This window comes from Eptatretus burgeri, chromosome 4, assembly GCF_056783735.1.
Source record: "Eptatretus burgeri isolate ZD-2024b chromosome 4, Ebu_testis_v1, whole genome shotgun sequence".
In the NCBI taxonomy this organism is placed as follows: Eukaryota; Metazoa; Chordata; class Myxini; order Myxiniformes; family Myxinidae; genus Eptatretus; species Eptatretus burgeri.
Genome location: NC_140964.1, coordinates 58,100,620 through 58,118,936, shown reverse-complemented (window position 1 = coordinate 58,118,936; position 18,317 = coordinate 58,100,620). Strand labels below are relative to the sequence as shown.

At 39.2% G+C, this 18,317-nt stretch overlaps 2 protein-coding genes across 2 annotated transcripts in view; both read right to left on the bottom strand.

Annotated features, from left to right (window-relative positions):
- LOC147028128 (uncharacterized) overlaps positions 1 to 18,317 on the bottom strand; it is a 145,152-nt gene that overhangs the window by 103,368 nt on the left and 23,467 nt on the right. The window lies entirely within an intron of this gene.
- The window catches only part of LOC147028127 (uncharacterized), a 28,742-nt gene continuing 23,497 nt past the window's right edge, over positions 13,073 to 18,317 (bottom strand). The window contains exon 4 of the mRNA XM_085878221.1: positions 13,073 to 18,197. Within this exon, the coding sequence (XP_085734347.1) occupies positions 16,663 to 18,197 (1,535 nt within the window). The 3' untranslated portion in view covers positions 13,073 to 16,662. The remainder of the gene's footprint in view (positions 18,198 to 18,317) is intronic.

The following is an 18,317-nucleotide window of genomic DNA, read 5'->3' as shown; positions in this document are numbered from 1 at the left end:
ACAAAAAATATTAATATGAAAAATGCTTATAAAATAAAAAATTATCCAAGCCCGACTGACGCGAATGACTTGGTGAGATTAAGCGATTTATCACAATATATATCCTTAAATAAAATGGCCATGTATTCCAAAGAAACAGAAGTGTTGATTTTATCTCCAGGTAATACAGAATTCACAGTTCGAATTAAAATAAATTTTTATAAAGAAGGGCGTATCGTTTGTTTGAGAATAGAACAATGGGGGTATGATGTGAATGATTTGGGGGTATAATTGGTTATTTAAAATTGACCTAGAAGACCTGGAACAATTAAATCAGTCTCGTAAGGAAGAATATTATCCACTTGGTATGGAGAATGAGTTTTGTGGAAGCACGATTAGTAAACAACAAATAAAAGAATTTAATAAGGGTAAATATAATAATGGTTTTGCCCTCGTTTATATCATGAAAACAAAAAAAACAGGATTATATATAATAAGTAAGGAAATACAAAATGATTTAACTATGGGAAGATGGGGAGGTGTTTCGTGTCATAATATTATTCTAACATCTGTATTATAATACCAAGCTTGCACACTAAAAACTCAGGCTCGCCTTCACACGATCCCTATGAAATTGCTGTAGCACTTAGCGGACATGCCGACAATGTTTGGGAAGTCTTGGCGTTCCATAGTACCACTCGCATTTTGCAGAATGCGTATTTTTGTCATTCCCCTTGTACGGTCTGTCGTCTGCTACCAGCTATGTTGTACTGCTATCCCTTGCATGTACACGGGTATCGCCAGTATAATTCTAATACATAAATTACAGCAAGAAGGCTTCAAGAAAATTATCATTTCTGTGTCCAAGCATACCTTCAAGAAAAGGGTATTCGGTATTTTAATAAATATGTTCTACAACATAAGAATGAGGTATTTTCAATAAAAGATTGGCATTATGCTGATGTTGATAAACCGACCACTTTAGATTTAATTAGAATGTTAAATAATGAAGAAATTATAAAGTTAAGAAAACGTAAGGCTCTTTTTTAAATTCAAAATTTTTTATTGGTTTCCTGTTGTAAAAAAAAAAAAATTTGGATACAGGAATAACAAGAAATCCCGATGATTATATGTATGATATTCTATGGGGTGTAAGCGATTCAACGATAATAAGGGACGAGAAAGGAGTTGAAGAAGAGAGAGAGGAGGAGGAAAAGGAGGAGAGGGAGAAGAAAGAGGAGGAAAGAGAAGGAGGAGAGGGAGAAGAGAGAGAAGGAGAAAAGAGAGGGAAGAGAGAGAAGGAGGAGAGGGAGGAAAGAGTGAGAATGAATAAATATGGAAACCAGTGAGATTAAAAACAGATTGGGGGTATTACAGAAAATAACTCAACCCACCAAGTAGGAAAACAAAGAACTAACAAGTCTATTTGCAATATTTTCGACAAGGCTATTGTCATCGGTAAGATATTGACTTTGATTAAATTTTTTCATTTTTTTCTTAAATAAATGGAGGAGAGAGTAAAGACGTTTCTTAGGATTCTTTATGATTTAAAAATTAAGATTCAAATGTGCATGTTGGAAACTAAAAAGGTTTTTGCACTCTGGAGGAATTTTTCTCAGAAATAAATGAGTTATTGTCTCAAATGTAAAAAGAAAACTAATACTAAAAATATTTCATATTTTAAAAGTAAAAATAACAAGGTTATACATAAAGGTACATGTTCGGTGTGTGATTCAAAAAAGTGTCAATTTATTTCCAAACACAATCTCGGAGGAGATATACAAAAGTTATCAGGAAGTAAATTTACAATTACTGGAATACCAGGGGAATTACATCTACCAGTGTATTTTTCTGTGGTCCAGGCACAAACTTGGATAAAAGATTAGATGAGGCAGACAATCCTAAATCATGGAGTAAGCCCATCAATAGGGTTGATGAAGTGTGCATGAGACACGATATTGATTATGGGAATACCACAACTTTGGAAGAAAAGCATGAAGCCGATAGAGAAATGTTGTATAATTTGTCTCTGATACAAAATCCAACCTTGAGAGAAAAAGTTGATAGGTTCATCGTGAAGAAGATGATCAGTGCTAAATTGAAACTTGGGCTTGGAAATTCAAAAAACTTATAGGCTCTAATGATGTCATTAAGACTGAAGAGCAATTAGCTGATGAATTACATAAACCAATATTCACAAGGTTTCATAAAGGTTTATTCCAAGGAAGTTAATTATATCTGGTCTGCTGATTTGATTGAACTCAATAATGATAAGGGGTACAAGTATGCTTTAACCGTTATTGATTTGAGGAGTAGATACGCATAGGTTGTCCCTTTAAAAAACAAAACAGGTAATACTCCTATGATAGCCTTTCAACAGATATTTAATAAAAGTAAGAGAAAACCTAAAAAATTGTGGACTGATGAGGGTGGAGAGTTTTATAACAAGACATTTATGAATTTTCTAAAAAATAACAGCATTACATAATGCAGTTCCTTTAATGAAGGAAAGGCCGTTGTTATTGAACGTTTTAATCGAACCTTAAAAGGGAGACTATATAAAAAATTCACACAACTCGGTTCACAACAATGGTCATCTTTTATTCAGGATATTGTGGATAAGTATAATGACACGATTCACACGTCAACGAATATGAAACCATCAGAAACATTTACAAAATTAAAATATGAAAAAGAGATTGTCAGAAAACCTAATTTCAAAGTTGGTGATATCGTAAGAATATATAGGTGGAAATCTCATTTTGAAAAAGGTTATATTAAACGATGGACGAACGAGCTTTTTAAAATTGTTGATGAAATAGATACGGTTCCTTGGACTTATAAGATATATGATTAAGAAGGGGAAGAGATTTTAGGTTCATTTTATTCACAGGAATTACAAAAGACAAAACTAAGCAGATAATACACATGGGAGCAATGGGTTGGCGTTTTACTCCCTCCTACTATAAACCGTTGTGGACACTCGAGGGCCAAGTCCAAGGTGTATAACAGTATATAATGTGTGTCAAGGGGGGACGTTCTTAGATCTGTGAACCCAAAACACAGAATCCTCAACTGAATAGTCAAGGCTTAACTTTTGTTTGTTGGTGTGTGTGTGTGTGTGTGTTTGTGTGCGCGCGCGCAATGGGTTGGCGCTTCACTCCCTCCTACTATACACCGTTGTGGACACTCGAGGGCCAAGTCCGAGGTGTATAACAGGTGGCATCTGTCGTATATAATGTGTGTCAAGGGGGACGTTCTTAGATCTTTGATCCCAAAACACAGAATCCTCAACTGAAGTCAAGGCTTAACGTGTGTGTGTGTGTGTGTGTGTGTGTGTGTGTGTGTGTGTGTGTGTGTGTGTGTGTGTGTGTGTGTGTGTGTGTGTGTGTGTGTGTGTGTGTGTGTGTGTGTGTGTGTGTGTGTGTCCCAACCCTCACATTCAAAATCTCAACTCCAACCTTCACATTCAAAATCTCAACCCCCCCCCACCCCAACCTTCACATTCAAAATCTCAACCCCCCCCCACCCCAACCCTCACATTCAAAATCTCAAACCCAACCCTCGCCCAACACAATGTCTTTTTCAAAATGAGATTTCCACCTATATATATTTTTTACGTTTTTTTTTTTTCTCTTCTTCCAATTCTGTCTTTTAAGGCTTTCAGGTTTGATGAAGTCGAAAGGGGGAGTAAGCCTGCACTTTCTTCACAGAACTAACAATATATATTTTTTATGTTTTTTTCTCTTCTTCCAATTCTGTCTTTTAAGGCTTTCAGGTTTGATGACGTAGAAAGGGGGAGTAAAAACTTTCCTGCACTTGCTTCCCAGAACTTTCTTGATCTTGCTCCTATCAAGCACCATCCAACACAGAACTACATCGATAGGTTTAGATCCCAAAGAGTGATAGCATTTCAAGTCTCCAAAATAAACCCAATTTTCCAAGTTTTCAAGGTATAACCACATTCCTGTTGAGTTTCCAAGATATGTATCACATTGTGAGTTATCAAGCCAGAACCCACATTTCAAGTCTCCAAAATAAAACCAAATTACAAAGTCTCTAAGGGATAACTCATTTCCTGATTTTTTTTTTCAAAATTTGTGAGTCTCCAAGGTAGGCCCCATATTTAGAACCATCTTGGCAGAACCCTTTTCCTGAGTCTCCAAGGTAGTTATTTAAACCATCAAGGCAGAACTCATTTACTGATTTTTTTCAAAATTTGTGAGGTCTCCGAGGTGGGTTTCATATTTAAAACCACCACGGATAACTCATTTACTAATTTTTTCAAAATTTGTGAGTCTCCAAGGAAAGGCCCCATATTTGGAACCATCTTGGCAGAACCCTTTTCCTGAGTCTCCAAGGTAGTTATTTAAACCATCAAGGCAGAACTCGTTTACTGATTTTTGGATTCGCTATATATGCTAGATATCCCTTATTGTCGGGTTTTCCATCTGTCTGTCTGTGTGTCTGCAACGCCAGGCTCCACAGCACGAACCAGCAAACCGATTTCGATGAAACTTTGCCAACATGTGGAATATATACTGGGAATGTGCGCGTTTGAATTTTGTTGCCTAGCAACCACCCGTTGCTGTGCAGTGGCCGAAAAACCGCGTACAGTATTTTCAATACTTGTCCTTCAGTTTTGAATGTGGAGAAACGAGACTTCGGAATTAAACACTTCGAGATATTTAGAAAATTTTACTCGAGCCGATTTTTGATTGAGGTTTTATTTTTCAAATGGTAGTCCTTCTAAAATCGGGTGTCTATTCACCGTAATTTTTTATGAGGGGCTTAGGAAAGTGGGCGGAGCTTAGGGAAAGTGGACGTGGTTGATGAAAAGTGGGAGTGGCGTAGGAAAGTGGGAGTGGTGTAGGAAAGTGGGTGTGGCTTATGGAAAGTGGGCGTGGCTTATGAAAAATATTGTGTGCCTCAGGAGGTGTGGTCAAACAAGAGCATTGAGAGAAGTTTATCGGTGTGTGTGTGTGTGTGTGTGTGTGTGTGTGTGTGTGTGTGTGTGTGTGTGTGTGTGTGTGTGTGTGTGTGTCTGCAACGCGAGGCTCCACAGCACAAACCAGCAAACCGATTATTTTTCAAATGGTCGTCCTTCAAAAATAGGGTGTCCATTTAACGTCATTTTTTATGAGTGCCAGTTGGCAAAATACGCAATAGGAAAAATCTTGCCAGGCAGAGGAACAATTGTATGTGAACCAATACGTCTTGGCAATGAATCTTCGTCGGTGGATCGGTCAGAATGACAAGCATAGTATCCAGCGCTTTGATCCTAGCGAATCTCTCGTCGCCTACCGGCTTCTTTCAAAATTTGTGAGTCTCCAAGGTAAAACTTGTATTATGGTTCATCAAGGTCGAGCTCGTTCTGTGGGTCTTGGTCGATCACAAGGTCTTCAATCAAACCAACAATTTCGCCCCAAGTTGTGGCAAAATCGGTATTTTTATTTCGGATTTCAGATACAATTTCCTGTGAGAGAAAATAATAATGTATTAATTAAGTGATTTAATTATTAAATGAGTATGCTTAAATCAAACTCTGTAAATAGGAAAATAAAATCTTAACTCAATAGATAAGAGGTTTGAATCCAGTTCATCAACTTGAAGGTTTTGTTCCATACAAGTAGTTGAACTCCAAGGAACCTCAAAGTCATTCCACTCAAGCTCAGTACAGCACTCCATTGTCAGAATTTTTTTTTTAAATGGAGTCTGGGTTGAACCTTTTATAGAGAAAGACTGGTTGTTATGGTTTCCTTTTTAGGTCGTCTCTTCGAGTATGACCTAATAATATGGGTGTCAATGTCCTTCGATCCGTCCGTCCGTTCACAATGAAGTTGAAGCGGGAGATCTGGTCATTGGTGATCCTGATAGAGGTCAATGAGATGTACACGATGGTATGACTTTCAAGGTCACCGAAGGTCAAGGTCAAGGTCAAGGTCACGAGGCCTTTGAAGTTGCGAAAATGACGATTTTCAAATTCTATCTCCTCCGCCATTTCTCAAGCGATCTTGAATTTGATTGTGGCATATGAATCTATGGGACAATATCTAAATTTGGTCAGTCCGGATTTTCAATATTCACTTTCGTTTTCGTGTCACGTGACTTCAAAGTTGGCAAAAAAAACGAAAATGACGATTTTCAAAATCTATCTCCTCCTACATTTCTCAAGCGATCTTGAATTTGATTGTGGCATATGAATGTATGGGACAATATCTAAATTTGGTCGGGACGGATTTTCGAATTTCGCTTTCGTTTTCGCGTCACGTGACTTCAAAGTTTGCAAAAACTGCCCTACTTTCAGGATGCTATATATTCTCTACTGGGCATGGTAAAAGTTAGTGAATGGTGTCATTGCATAGCAGCTGACCTGGTCTTTCATGTCCATTCGAAAGAATACCCATATCTTCGAATATGTACACGTCACGTGACTTTGAATTTTGCGAAAACTGCATCATGTAGTTGCAAAATGACGATTTTCAAAATCTATCTCCTCCTACATTTCTTAAGTTGTCTTGAATTTTATTGTGGCATATGAATCTATGGGACAATATCGAGATTTGGTCTGGCCGGATTTTCGATATTCGCTTTCGTTTTCGCGTCACATGACTTCAAAGTTGGCCAAAAATCCTTCCTGACCCGAGAACACTACACCCTAGTTTCTCGCAGAGATGACCGTCACTCCCGCACGGGTGTATTTGTTCAAAATAGAGGATTGTTTGAAAATTGCCTGGGCAAGCCCAGACAAGCCTTCGTTGGGAAATTTTTCAAAACCATAACATTCTAGAACTTTCTAGTGATTTCTTTGAGTCAGAGATGAACTGCAAATGATGTAAGAGTACGCGGGGCTTAGCAAAAGTGGGCGTGGCTTATGAAAAATACATCATGAAAAGTGGGCGGGGCTTATGCAAAAAATAATCTGAGGCTCAGGAGGTGGTCAAACAAGAGCATTCAGAGAAGTTTATCATTTTGTAATGGGACAAAAGGGGTATCTTAAAAAAATATAAAGATTCAAATGTTTTATTTTTAAATATTTTAGATGGGGATTATTGTGCAAAGAAAATTAAACTATTGAAGGAATTTGAGAATGAACAAATCTTTATAGGTTCAATGAGAGCTAAACAATATGCATTGGTTATTTGAAAAAGAGTGCCCCAAGGCTTACATGTTTCAGATATTTCTTTAGAATCACCTTTAACAAATCACATTACTACTTTACTACTTGAACAAATCTTTATCTTATTGCATTGGTTATTTGAAAAGAGTGCCCCAAGGTTAAAAGGGGAGACAAATAAATATACCTTGGGATAAAAAGGGGTTTCTTTTTAGGGAAAAAAAAAAATGAATCGCTGAAAATCCCCCATTCACTTACATGGGGAAAAGTGAGCCAGAATCAGTATATTCACCCTACTCACCTGGAACAGTGGAATGTACGGCCTGAAGACATACCAGGAAGTAGGGACAGTAGGTTTTAACTTTTAACCCTAGGCACCTTTGCACCATACAAGCAATCACATTTTTCTTTGGCCTCGTGGCTGTTTTTAAAGCAATTGCTAATGGCTTTCTGTCATGGACAAAAATATGGGCACCCTTGAATTTTTTCATATAACTCACAATTTTCTCTAAAAAAATAAGTTGAAATTGACAAAAGTATTTGATCTCCACAATTATATATTTCAATGTTAATATTACAGGATGTTTGTTTTTGATTCAGAACTTAATATCCTTTCAAGTCAGAAAATAAAAATAAATGGCATTAACAAAATTATTGACACCCGAAATATAATATTTGGCAGCACAGCCTTTGGACAAAATAACTGCAGTCAAGCACTTCCTATAGCCATGAATGAGCTTCCTACACCGCTCTACTGGCAGTTTGGCCCACTCTTCTTGTGCAAACTGCTCCAGTTCTCCCAGATTGAAGGGTGCCTTCTCCCAACTGCTGTTTTCAGATCTCCCCACATGTGTTCAATGGGATTTGGATCTGGACTCATTGCTGGCCACTTCAGAACAATCCAGCGTTTTGTGTTGAACCATTCCTGGGTGCTTTTTGAAGTGTGTTTTGGGTCATTGTCCTGCTGCAAGACCCATAACCTTTGACGGAGACCCAGCTTTCTGACACTGGGTTGAACAGTGCATTCCAAAATTCCTTGGTAATCTCCTGATTTCATGATGCCATGCACACATTCAAGGCACCCAGTGCTAAAGGCAGCACAGCAACCCCAAAACATCATTGAACCTCCTCCATGTTTGACTGGAGGGAAGGTGTTCTTTTCTTTGAATGCTTCATTTTATTTTCTGTAAACATGGAGATGATGTGCTTTACCAGAACGCTCTAATTTGGTCTCATCTGTCCACAGGACATTCTCCCAGAAGGATTTTGGCTTGTTCAGGTGTGTATTGGCATACTCCAGCCGGGCTTTCTCATGTCGCTCTCTCTCAGCAGTGGGGTCCTCCTGGGTCTCTTAACATAGAACTCCCTTTCATTGAGTTGGCGACGGATGTTTCGAGTTGAAACTGTCATACCTTGTGTCTGAAGGACAGCTTGAACCTGTTTGGCCTTGATCGAGGTGCTTTCTCCACCATTTGAACAATCCTTCGCTGCAATCTTCGATCAAGTTTTCTCTTGTGGCCAGGTCCAGGGAGGTTGGCTACACTGTCATGGGCCTTAACATTCCTGATAACATTGCGTACAGTGGACACAGGAACATCAAGGTCTCGGAAATGAACTTGTGAGCTTGAGGTTGTCCATGCTTGGCTACATTCTTGTGTCTGACCTCCTGAAACAATTCTCTATTTTCTTTCTTTTCTCCATGCACACACAGTGACACAAAGCAGCAGAATGACTCCTGTTTTCAATCCAAACTGGTTGAATGAGTGATTTTCATATTGCAGGCACCTGCAACTCACCACTGATGAGTTCATTTCCAAAGTAAAGGAGAATCACATAATTGAAATCTAATTCTTTCTAATAACTTTTAAAAGGTGCCAATAATATTGTCTGTGCCATTTTAGGATTTGTGTGTGGAATAAGCTTAGATTTCATAATTTTTTTCAGCTGTATTTTTGTTTTGTTCCACTGCAAACCAAAGAAATACATATGTGGAAACCAAAAGATTTTTTTATTTCAAAAAATATTTTGGAAGACACGGTATATGATGTGAAGAAACTGCAAGAGTGCCAATATTTTTGGCGATGACAGTATTTTATATGAATCGGGGTGCTTTAGAAAGCTCGTGCCCATTACCGACATGGTGATCCGCGATCGTGATACCGATATCTGCCTGTGCTGATTTCCGGTAAGGCGATCTGTGATAGACATACGGGCCCGTGCCAATTAGTGGTACAGCGATCGGCGACAGTGGTACTGGAAAACCACGATAGTCATACTAGCCTGTGATGATTCCCAATCCTGATCTCGCTTGAAAACAAAATCATTTTTCATACAAGTTGAAGTTGGAAGTGAAATAACCGTTCCTATCATGGGGAAAAAGCCCGGTGTGGGATTACATTGAAAAATTAAAATGTGTCAATGATGTGTATGTCTTTTATGAATATGTAATGGATATTGGACCGTAACATATTTTTTAACACCTGCGGTAAAAAACGAAAGAAAAACTAATTTCATAGAAAAATATAAGGGTATGTTATTTTGAACATATGAGTCCCCTCGGACCATGAAGCTATCGTGCTTGTTGTTTAAGGCTGTTATGGGAACACAGAAATAAGGGTATGTTTCGCAGCATCATCATGGTTGGCGTCTTGCAATATAATATATTAGCATGATTAAAAATACCGTTTTTTTTCTCGCATCTTCATGTCTGTCAAAAAACCAGTGTCAAGGTGCACAACTACAGCTCATAAACTATCCATTGAGGTGTTTTTCACCCCCGCCCCCCCCCCCCCTGCTTTCCCGTTTTCACGCCACTGTCCACACAAAATTCATCAATCAATTCTATACAGAGTCCGGGGGACTCAATTATTTATTGTGATATATTGATATATAGCTGTATGAGCCCACTGCGACATCAATATGGGGAAAAAAATAAATAAATAAATAAATAATATATCAATACCGACAGAGCCGAATAGATAGCACAGCAGAGATAGATCGAGAAAGATAGCACAGCAGATATAGATCTAGAGAGATAGCATAACATATAAAGATCTAGATAGATAACATAGCAGAGATAGATCTAAATAGATAACATACCAGAGATAGATCTAGATAGATAACACAGCAGAGATAGATATAGATAGATAACACAGCAGAGATAGATCTCGATTGATAACACAGCAGAGATAGATCTCGATTGATAACACAGCAGAGATAGATCTAGATAGATAACACAGCAGAGATAGATATAGATAGATAACACAGCAGAGATAGATCTAGATAGCGCAGCAGAGATAGATATAGATAGATAACAATGCAGAGATAGATCTTGATAGATAACACAGCAGAGATAGATATAGATAGATAACACAGCAGAGATAGATCTAAATAGATAACAGCAGAGATAGATCTAGATAGAAAACAGCAGAGATAGATCTAGATAGATAACAGCAGAGATAGATCTTGATAGATAACACAGCAGAGATAGATCTAGATAGATAACACAGCAGAGATAGATCTAGATAGATAGCGCAGCAGAGATAGATCTAGATAGATAGCGCAGCAGAGATAGATCTAGATAGATAGCGCAGCAGAGATAGATATAGTTAGATAGCGCAGCAGAGATAGATCTAGATAGATAACAATGCAGAGATAGATCTAGATAGATAACAATGCAGAGATAGATCTAGATAGATAGCACAGCAGAAATAGATCGAGATAGATAACACAGCAGAGATCGCCCCTTCCCCTCTGAATTCTGGAGTTCCAGAATAATTTCCTCATGGAATCCAATTTAACCAAACCTGGAATCTTGGTGGAATGTTTACCAGGAATGGTGAATTTCAGAACACACGGTTTTTGTTTTGACTTTCGGGATCAGGAAACACCTTTCCCCATCTACATTTAGGTTGTGGATGTTAAATATCCCACGAAACAGGGAACAGTCGGTATTTGTACCTCGTTCCCTTCCTTGTTTCACCTCCTCAGTTTTGATCTCAAATTGTTCACACAAGATAATTATATAAACGGTATCTGGTAGTTTTGTAGTTAAACGGAAGGATGAGGTTAACCATCATTGTCGGAAGTTTAGTGATGAGGTGATATAAAATTGGATGAGAGAAAAACACCTCATTAAATTAACAATTAAATATCTCCAAACACATTTAATGAGAACTCGTTTAACTTATCTTCATTACCGATCATCAGCGAACAGGAAATTATTTTATTTTTTAATGAACGTTTTACACATCTTTCTCAGTATTAAATAACGAAGTGAGAAACCCCGAACACACCTCTTCCTCGGAAGTTTTGTCGCGATCAGGAGGACGAGCGCTCCAGGTACAATACAAGGTTTGTACAAGAAGTTCACCCGGAAGTGTTTACGTCCTTCCTCTTGTGGAAGTGTTTTACCTTCACACGTCCTTCCTCTTGAAGGGTCTGTACACATAATACGTACCTCTGTTGTGCCGCTTTGCATGATCCCCACGTTAAACGACACGTGACTGTGAATGAGAGTTGACAACAATGTCGCCTTTTAATTTGGATCATCTTCCATTCTGATTTATGTATCTATTTAATCGGTGGCATCCGACATAGACAGGTCGAGATTTCAGAAATTCAGACAACCAGAGGTATTTTGTGTAAAAATCTACAAATGGTGTTTTTGTTACAAATCTGGAACCCATCGCACACAACAGCCAGAGTCCTTATAGATCAGTTATATCGGTAAGTATGTGTTTCTAGTTGGGGTCCCGTCCCTTATTTAATGGGTAATTAAGTGTACGTGCGCTGCGAAGGTGTTTTCTAGTCAGGTCTTTAATCCTTCGATGCGACAAACCAACCACCCTCCACTGAACTAGCGCTTTACCAGGCTCCCCTTGCTGTCCAATCAGGAGCGAACAGCGCGCCAACACACCTGATCTCTGTCCAACCAAGCGCGCACAGAGCGTCCGACACCGAGGCTCCGCCCCGCTCAGGGAGTGGATAAAAAGACCAGGCTCCCTTTAGAGGTTGATTCGAGTTCGTGTTTCATGTTCATGTTGGCATCGGAGCCTGGTTGTGTTTCAGAGCCTGAGGAGAATCACTTGCTTCGCCTGCCTCGCCGCCTCCTCGCTTGTTTTTGCCGATCTTGCTGGCGTCTGCCGCTCCACTCCTGGTGCCTCGTCCTTGACTCCACGTGGAAGCTGCGGGTTTGAGTCCCACCACTGAGCCAGATCGTCAAAGACCGCACGAGGCAGACAGGTCCAAGCACAGGCTCTGGGCTCCAGCTCACCTTTCCTCGAGCTGGAAGCCTTCAATAAAGACCCGACGGGTCCATTTCTTTGGGTGTGTCTGTGTGTGGGCTCGTCTGAGAAGTAGAATTGATAGGTGCTTTTGCTCACTATATTGCCTGGCTGATATTTGCATAACTGTGCCCTTACGTGCTTCCCACCCCACTATTATTGCAATAAATTTCCCTATTGTTGAATGTCCCAGCTCGATCCCTGTCATTTCTCTTATTGGCTTAGCACGGTGCGTGTTGAGGAATAGCGAGGCAGGAAATTGTTCCTTTGGAACGACGGGCCTTGGTAAGCATCTGATCGGGTTACACACGGTTCGAGCATGGTAACGGCTCATCCGCTCGAGGTCTGTCGAGGGCGTGAATTCCCTGTTAGCTTTGCCGCATGGGTAATTAGGTATATTGAAGTTTGGCAATTAACCCTACCCCACGCGGTCGAATTATTGGCGATTCATGGTCCTGCTAGGGACCCGTGCCTTTCGGTCATATCCGAGGGTCACGACCTAAATTCCGGTGTGTTCGGTGGAGCCGACTCGACTGCTCCCTCTAGCGGCCGTGCTCGCCACCGATACCCAGCCCCACATTTTGAGGTCAATTAGACCCTCCTAATTATCGCACCTCAATGATCGTAATAATGCGGACTTATCGGCTGCATTGCTCACAAGATTCCTCAGAGATTCTGACAACACGCCACATTCCAATGCGGGGTAATTTGAATACCTTCTTTTATTGCGCATGCGCGAGGATCTCGCACATCACTGGAGTCCCCAAACACGGACCATATAAACATTGACACTGTAGGGTTACATCACTTTACCAACAACTTGTACTTAAAATCTAAACACATCTTCCCCTTTCATAATAATGCAAATTAATTGACTGACGAACTCGCGACACTTTGTCATGTCACAAATCTCAAAAAAACCAACAACCAAACAATGAGAAATGACATCACATTACGATGCCACAACACGACACCACAATCATCTTATGGATTACCATCACGACATATTGACATTGTTCCATCACAATCCCACAAAGGTAAAAAGTTTTTCTTCTATTTCATCTCTTTTACTCTCGATTCCTCTCTTTCGTTATCTATCTCTCCAAGGAGAAGTGAATTCTTGCAGAAATCTTTCAATAAGGCTTTCATGGCTGTGCCTGGATGGGTTTGACGGTTGTGAAGTTGTGGATGAAACCCGAATCCTATCCAGGGGTCTCATGATTACTCCATATTTGCTCTTTACTTCTTGGTCTTCTGTTTCATTATGTTCTCACCCATGTCTCTCTGTTTGTTACTTGCAAATTTGAAGATTTTTCAAGTATATTTGGTCAGTTGATTTTGTTATTCTGTCTATCTGTTTGTCTGCCTGTTTATCGCCTCCAGTTCAAAATTCAAGACCGATCATCATGAAACTTTCCCGAGTTGAAGAAGTAGTCTCAACTGAGAACCCTATTGATTTTGAGGTGAAAGGTCAAAGATAATCTTGAGGTCAGATTTTTAAAAGTCAATTTTCATCCGATCGACTTGAAATTGGTACAAGATTTGCATATTGCGTCACTGGGTTGGGAAACCAACTATTTTTGAGGTGAAAGGTCAACTGAAGGTCAAACTTCTAAAATCCATTTTGAACTGAAAAATCATCAATTTACATCCTTTTAACTTGAATGTTGAACAGGATTTGCATAGTCCGTCACTGAATTGGGAAAGCAACTATTTTTGAGGGTAAAAGGTAAAACTTCTAAAATCATCAAATTTCATCGAGAAAAACGTCAATTTTAATCTGACTAACCTGAAAATTAAGCAGCAAATGCATCACTGAATTTGGAAACCAACTACTTTTCAGGTCAAAAGGTCAAATGTCACCTGAAGGTCAAACTTCTAAAATCATCAATTTCAATCTGAAAAATAATCAACTTTCCTCCAATTGACCTGAGCTTTGATTAAGATTGTCAATGTTACTCTGAATGAAATGTACGATTTGATGTATCCATGGCAACCTTTGGAGAGGGGTTGGATTTAGCAAGTATCTTGCACTGCAAAGTCATTTTTCTTGTTTGTTTGTGTGCAGTATATCTCAAAAAAGTTACGAACAAATTCGGATAAAATTTGGTGGGCAGGTTGGGTGTTTGACAAGGACGAACTGATTCGATTTTGGTGAAGATTCGGATCCGGATCCGCAACAATAATTTTTATTGTGATTGTTCATCATTGAGAGATAGGGCCAAAAACGATATCGAGCATGATATATCAAAAAGTTGTGGATGGATTTGAACGAAACTGGGGGGACACGTGTGTGTAACTAGAAAGAATTGGTTCAATTTTGGTGAAGATTCGAACTTGGATATGGATCCGATAACTTTTTCAGTGATTCTTCACCATTGAGAGATATGGCTAAACCAATAGAAAGCACGATATCTCAAAAGTTGTGGACGGATTCGGATGAAACTTGGTGGACAGGTTGGGTGTGTGACAAGGAGGAATTGATTTGATTTTGGTGAAGATCCGAATCCAGATCCAGTTACGAGAATTATTTAATTTTAAAAGTGATTCTTCAACATTGAAAGATAGGGCCAAACGATATGTTGCATGATATTTCAAAAATGTATTGGGCCCGATATGTTCTCACGGATCATGTATTGCATGGTGGTGGTATGCGGTCTACCGAGTGCCCTACTAGTTGTTTCTCTTTCATTTTCCTGTGTAGTATCCATCATTTTTCACCTGTTTTTGGAAGTTTATTGCTAAATGGAGTAAAGATCCCTTTTCTGGTCTGTTGTTTTCTTGTTCGTGTACAAATCTCATTCAAAAGTCTGAGTTTTTCACATGCTCAGCCATTCCTTCACACATTGTTTTGTGCACTTGGTTAAGTTCCATCAAACCACCTCCTCCTCATTTCAGTAAATACAACCTTGGTATACATTGTTTTTTGTGAAATATCTTGTGAATAGTTAAAACATTCCTTGTTTTAGTGTCTACATTGTTGATCTCCAATTGTGGCCAGTTTATAATTGCACAGTCATATTGGAATACTGGCACTGCAAACTGGTTTATAGCTTTGGTTTTGTTTCTTGGAGAGAGGGATGACTTGAGAATTAGTTTCATTCGGTATAGGTTCTCTTTGCTGATTATTTTATGCATTTTTTGTGTTGTACCTGGAGACCTTCATTTTTTCTGAGGTATTTGTGGGATGCCCCATTTTCTTGCTCCTATATTGTTGTACATTCATCAATTGAGATATTGTCTTTTGTTTTTATTTTTCCTTTTTGTCAACCATGTTTCGTCGTTGTCACCTTTCTTGTTTCTTTGGTCATTTTCTGTTGCATGTCAGGTTGTATCTGTGTCGTGAATTGATGAGGATACTCAGAGGGTCCAGAGCCAGGCAAATGAGGAGGGGGGAAAGACTGTCACCTTGTAAGATACATCGGATCTGTACTCCTGGGATTTCAATATTTCCTTCCAAGTAAGGTAGCATCAACATTGTGTTCCAGAGCGACATTGCTTTCTCAATCAATGTGACTATGTGGGGTCAATTTTGTATTATTGTATGCATTTTATAACCAATGCATGTGCGACACTATCAAACGCTGTTGTGTAATCTTTCCAGGCTGTGCATAAGTTGGTTTGTTGGAGCTTGCAGTTTTCGAGGATGGTTTTGTTTCACAATAAATGGTCTACTGTTCCAGAGCATCCTCTCTTACATCCTTTCTGTTTGACCTCAAAAGGTCCTTGAGTGAGGTGGTCATAAATTGCATCGGTGATTACACCTGTTCAACGTTTGAATGTTGCTGGCAGACATGTTATTGGTCTGTAAGTGTTGGGAAGATGGGGTTCTTCAGATCATGGGATTAAAATAGTGTTTCTTTCTCTGAACCATTCATCCATCAGCTGTTCCCCTTGGAGGAGTTTGTTGAATGCTCAAGCATAGTGAGTGTGGAGAGCATCGCGGTGCTTTAGCCAAGAAGTTTGGAATTCCATCCGTACCTGAGTATTTGAAGTTTGGTATGTTTGTGAGATGTTTCCTAATTTTCTCTTCATTAATTATCATTAGGTGCATTTCCTGGAGCTGTTGGTTTTTCTTTTCCAAGTGTCATATTCAATCTACGTCCTTGTGTTGTTCGTTTTCTCTCCTGATTGGATCCTCGTATGTATTTTCAAATTGTATTTTCTAAAGAAACCTTTATGACAGACAGAGCACTTGTGCAGGTGGTCTCCATTGTGGGTGGTACTATGGAGGTTCAATTTCTGTTTGGAAATAAAATTCTTGTCACAAATGGAGCATTTCTAAGGATGCTCTCCTGGATGGTTCCTCATATGTATTTTCAAATTACATTTTTGTGAGAAACCTTCATCACAGACAGAGCACTTGTGTGGGTGGTTTCCAGTGTGGATGGTACGATGGCGGTTGAAGATGTGTTTCGAAATAAAACCTTTATCACAGACAGAGCACTTGTAAGGGCGTTCTCCTGTATGGATCCTCGTATGTATTTTCAAACTGCCTTTTACAGTAAAATCTAAATCACAGACAGAACACTTGTAAGGGCGTTCTCCTGTATGGATCCTCGTATGTATTTTCAAATCGTTTTTTTTACAGAAACCTTTATCACAAACAGAGCACTTGTGCGGGCGGTCTCCAGTGTGGATGGTACTATGGAGGTTCAAGCTGGTTTTATCAATGAAACCTTTATCACAAACAGAGCACTTGAAAGGGCGTTCTCCTGTATGGATTCTCATGTGTGTTTTCACGTAATTTTTACGTGAGAAACCTTTATCACACAGAGAGCACTTGTGCAGGTGTTCTCCAGTGTGGAACCCCATATGTGTTTTCAAAATGTCTTTTCGTGAGAAACCTTTATCACAGACAGAGCACTTGTGCGGGCGATCTCCAGTGTGCGTGATACTATGGAGGTTCAAATTGTGTTTAGAAATAAAATTTCTACTACAAACAGAACACTTGTGAGGACGTTCTCCTGTGTGGATCTTCATATGTATTTTCAAACTGCCTTTTTGTGAGAAACCTTTATTACAGGTAGAGCATTTGTGAGGGTACTCTCCTGTGTGTATCCTCATATGTATTTTCAAACTGCCTTTTTGTGAGAAACCTTTACTGCAGACAGAGCATTTGTAAGGGTACTCTCCTGTGTGAATCCTCATATGCATTTTCAAATTGCCTTTTTGTGAGAAACCTTGACTACAGACAGAGCATTTGCAAGGATATTCTCCTGTGTGGATCCTCATATGTATTTCCAAATTGCCTTTTTGTGAGTAACCTTTACTACAGACAGAACATTTGTATGGACGTTCTCCTGTGTGGATCCTCATATGCATTTTCAAACTGCATTTTCTAATGAAATCTTTATCACAGACAGAGCACTTGTAAAGGCGCTCTCCGATGTGGATCCTCGTATGTATTTTCAAAGTGCCTTTTTTCGGAAAAACTTTATCACAGACAGAGCACTTGTGAGGACGTTTTTCTGTGTGGATCCTCATATGATTTTTCAAACTGCTTTTTTTTGCAAAAGCTTTCTCACAGACAGAGCAATGGTGATGGAGCTCTCCAGTGTGGAGACTCATGTGTTTTTTTACACTGCTCAGTGAAGCAAATTCCATCCTGCAAACATTGCATTTGGATTGCATTTGACTATTGAGAATACTTTCACGTTTGTTGAATGTCACATTAACTTTGGTGTTTTGACCAGATGTACACTCGTATTTCAAAGGCAGTGAGTCTTGGGCTCGTGATTGTGTATTCAAAAAAGACTTCTTCCCTGTCAAGCTGCCCCTTGACCTTATGTGTCCAATAGGATGTCGGGGTTTTTCTACAAAAACAAAGAATGACAAGTCATTTTCCCCAAAAAAATTTTTGTCAAGTTCAAAATAATATTTCTAAAATTGTATGTATTCTGAATTCAATACAAATTGTGCATTTTACGTGTTTT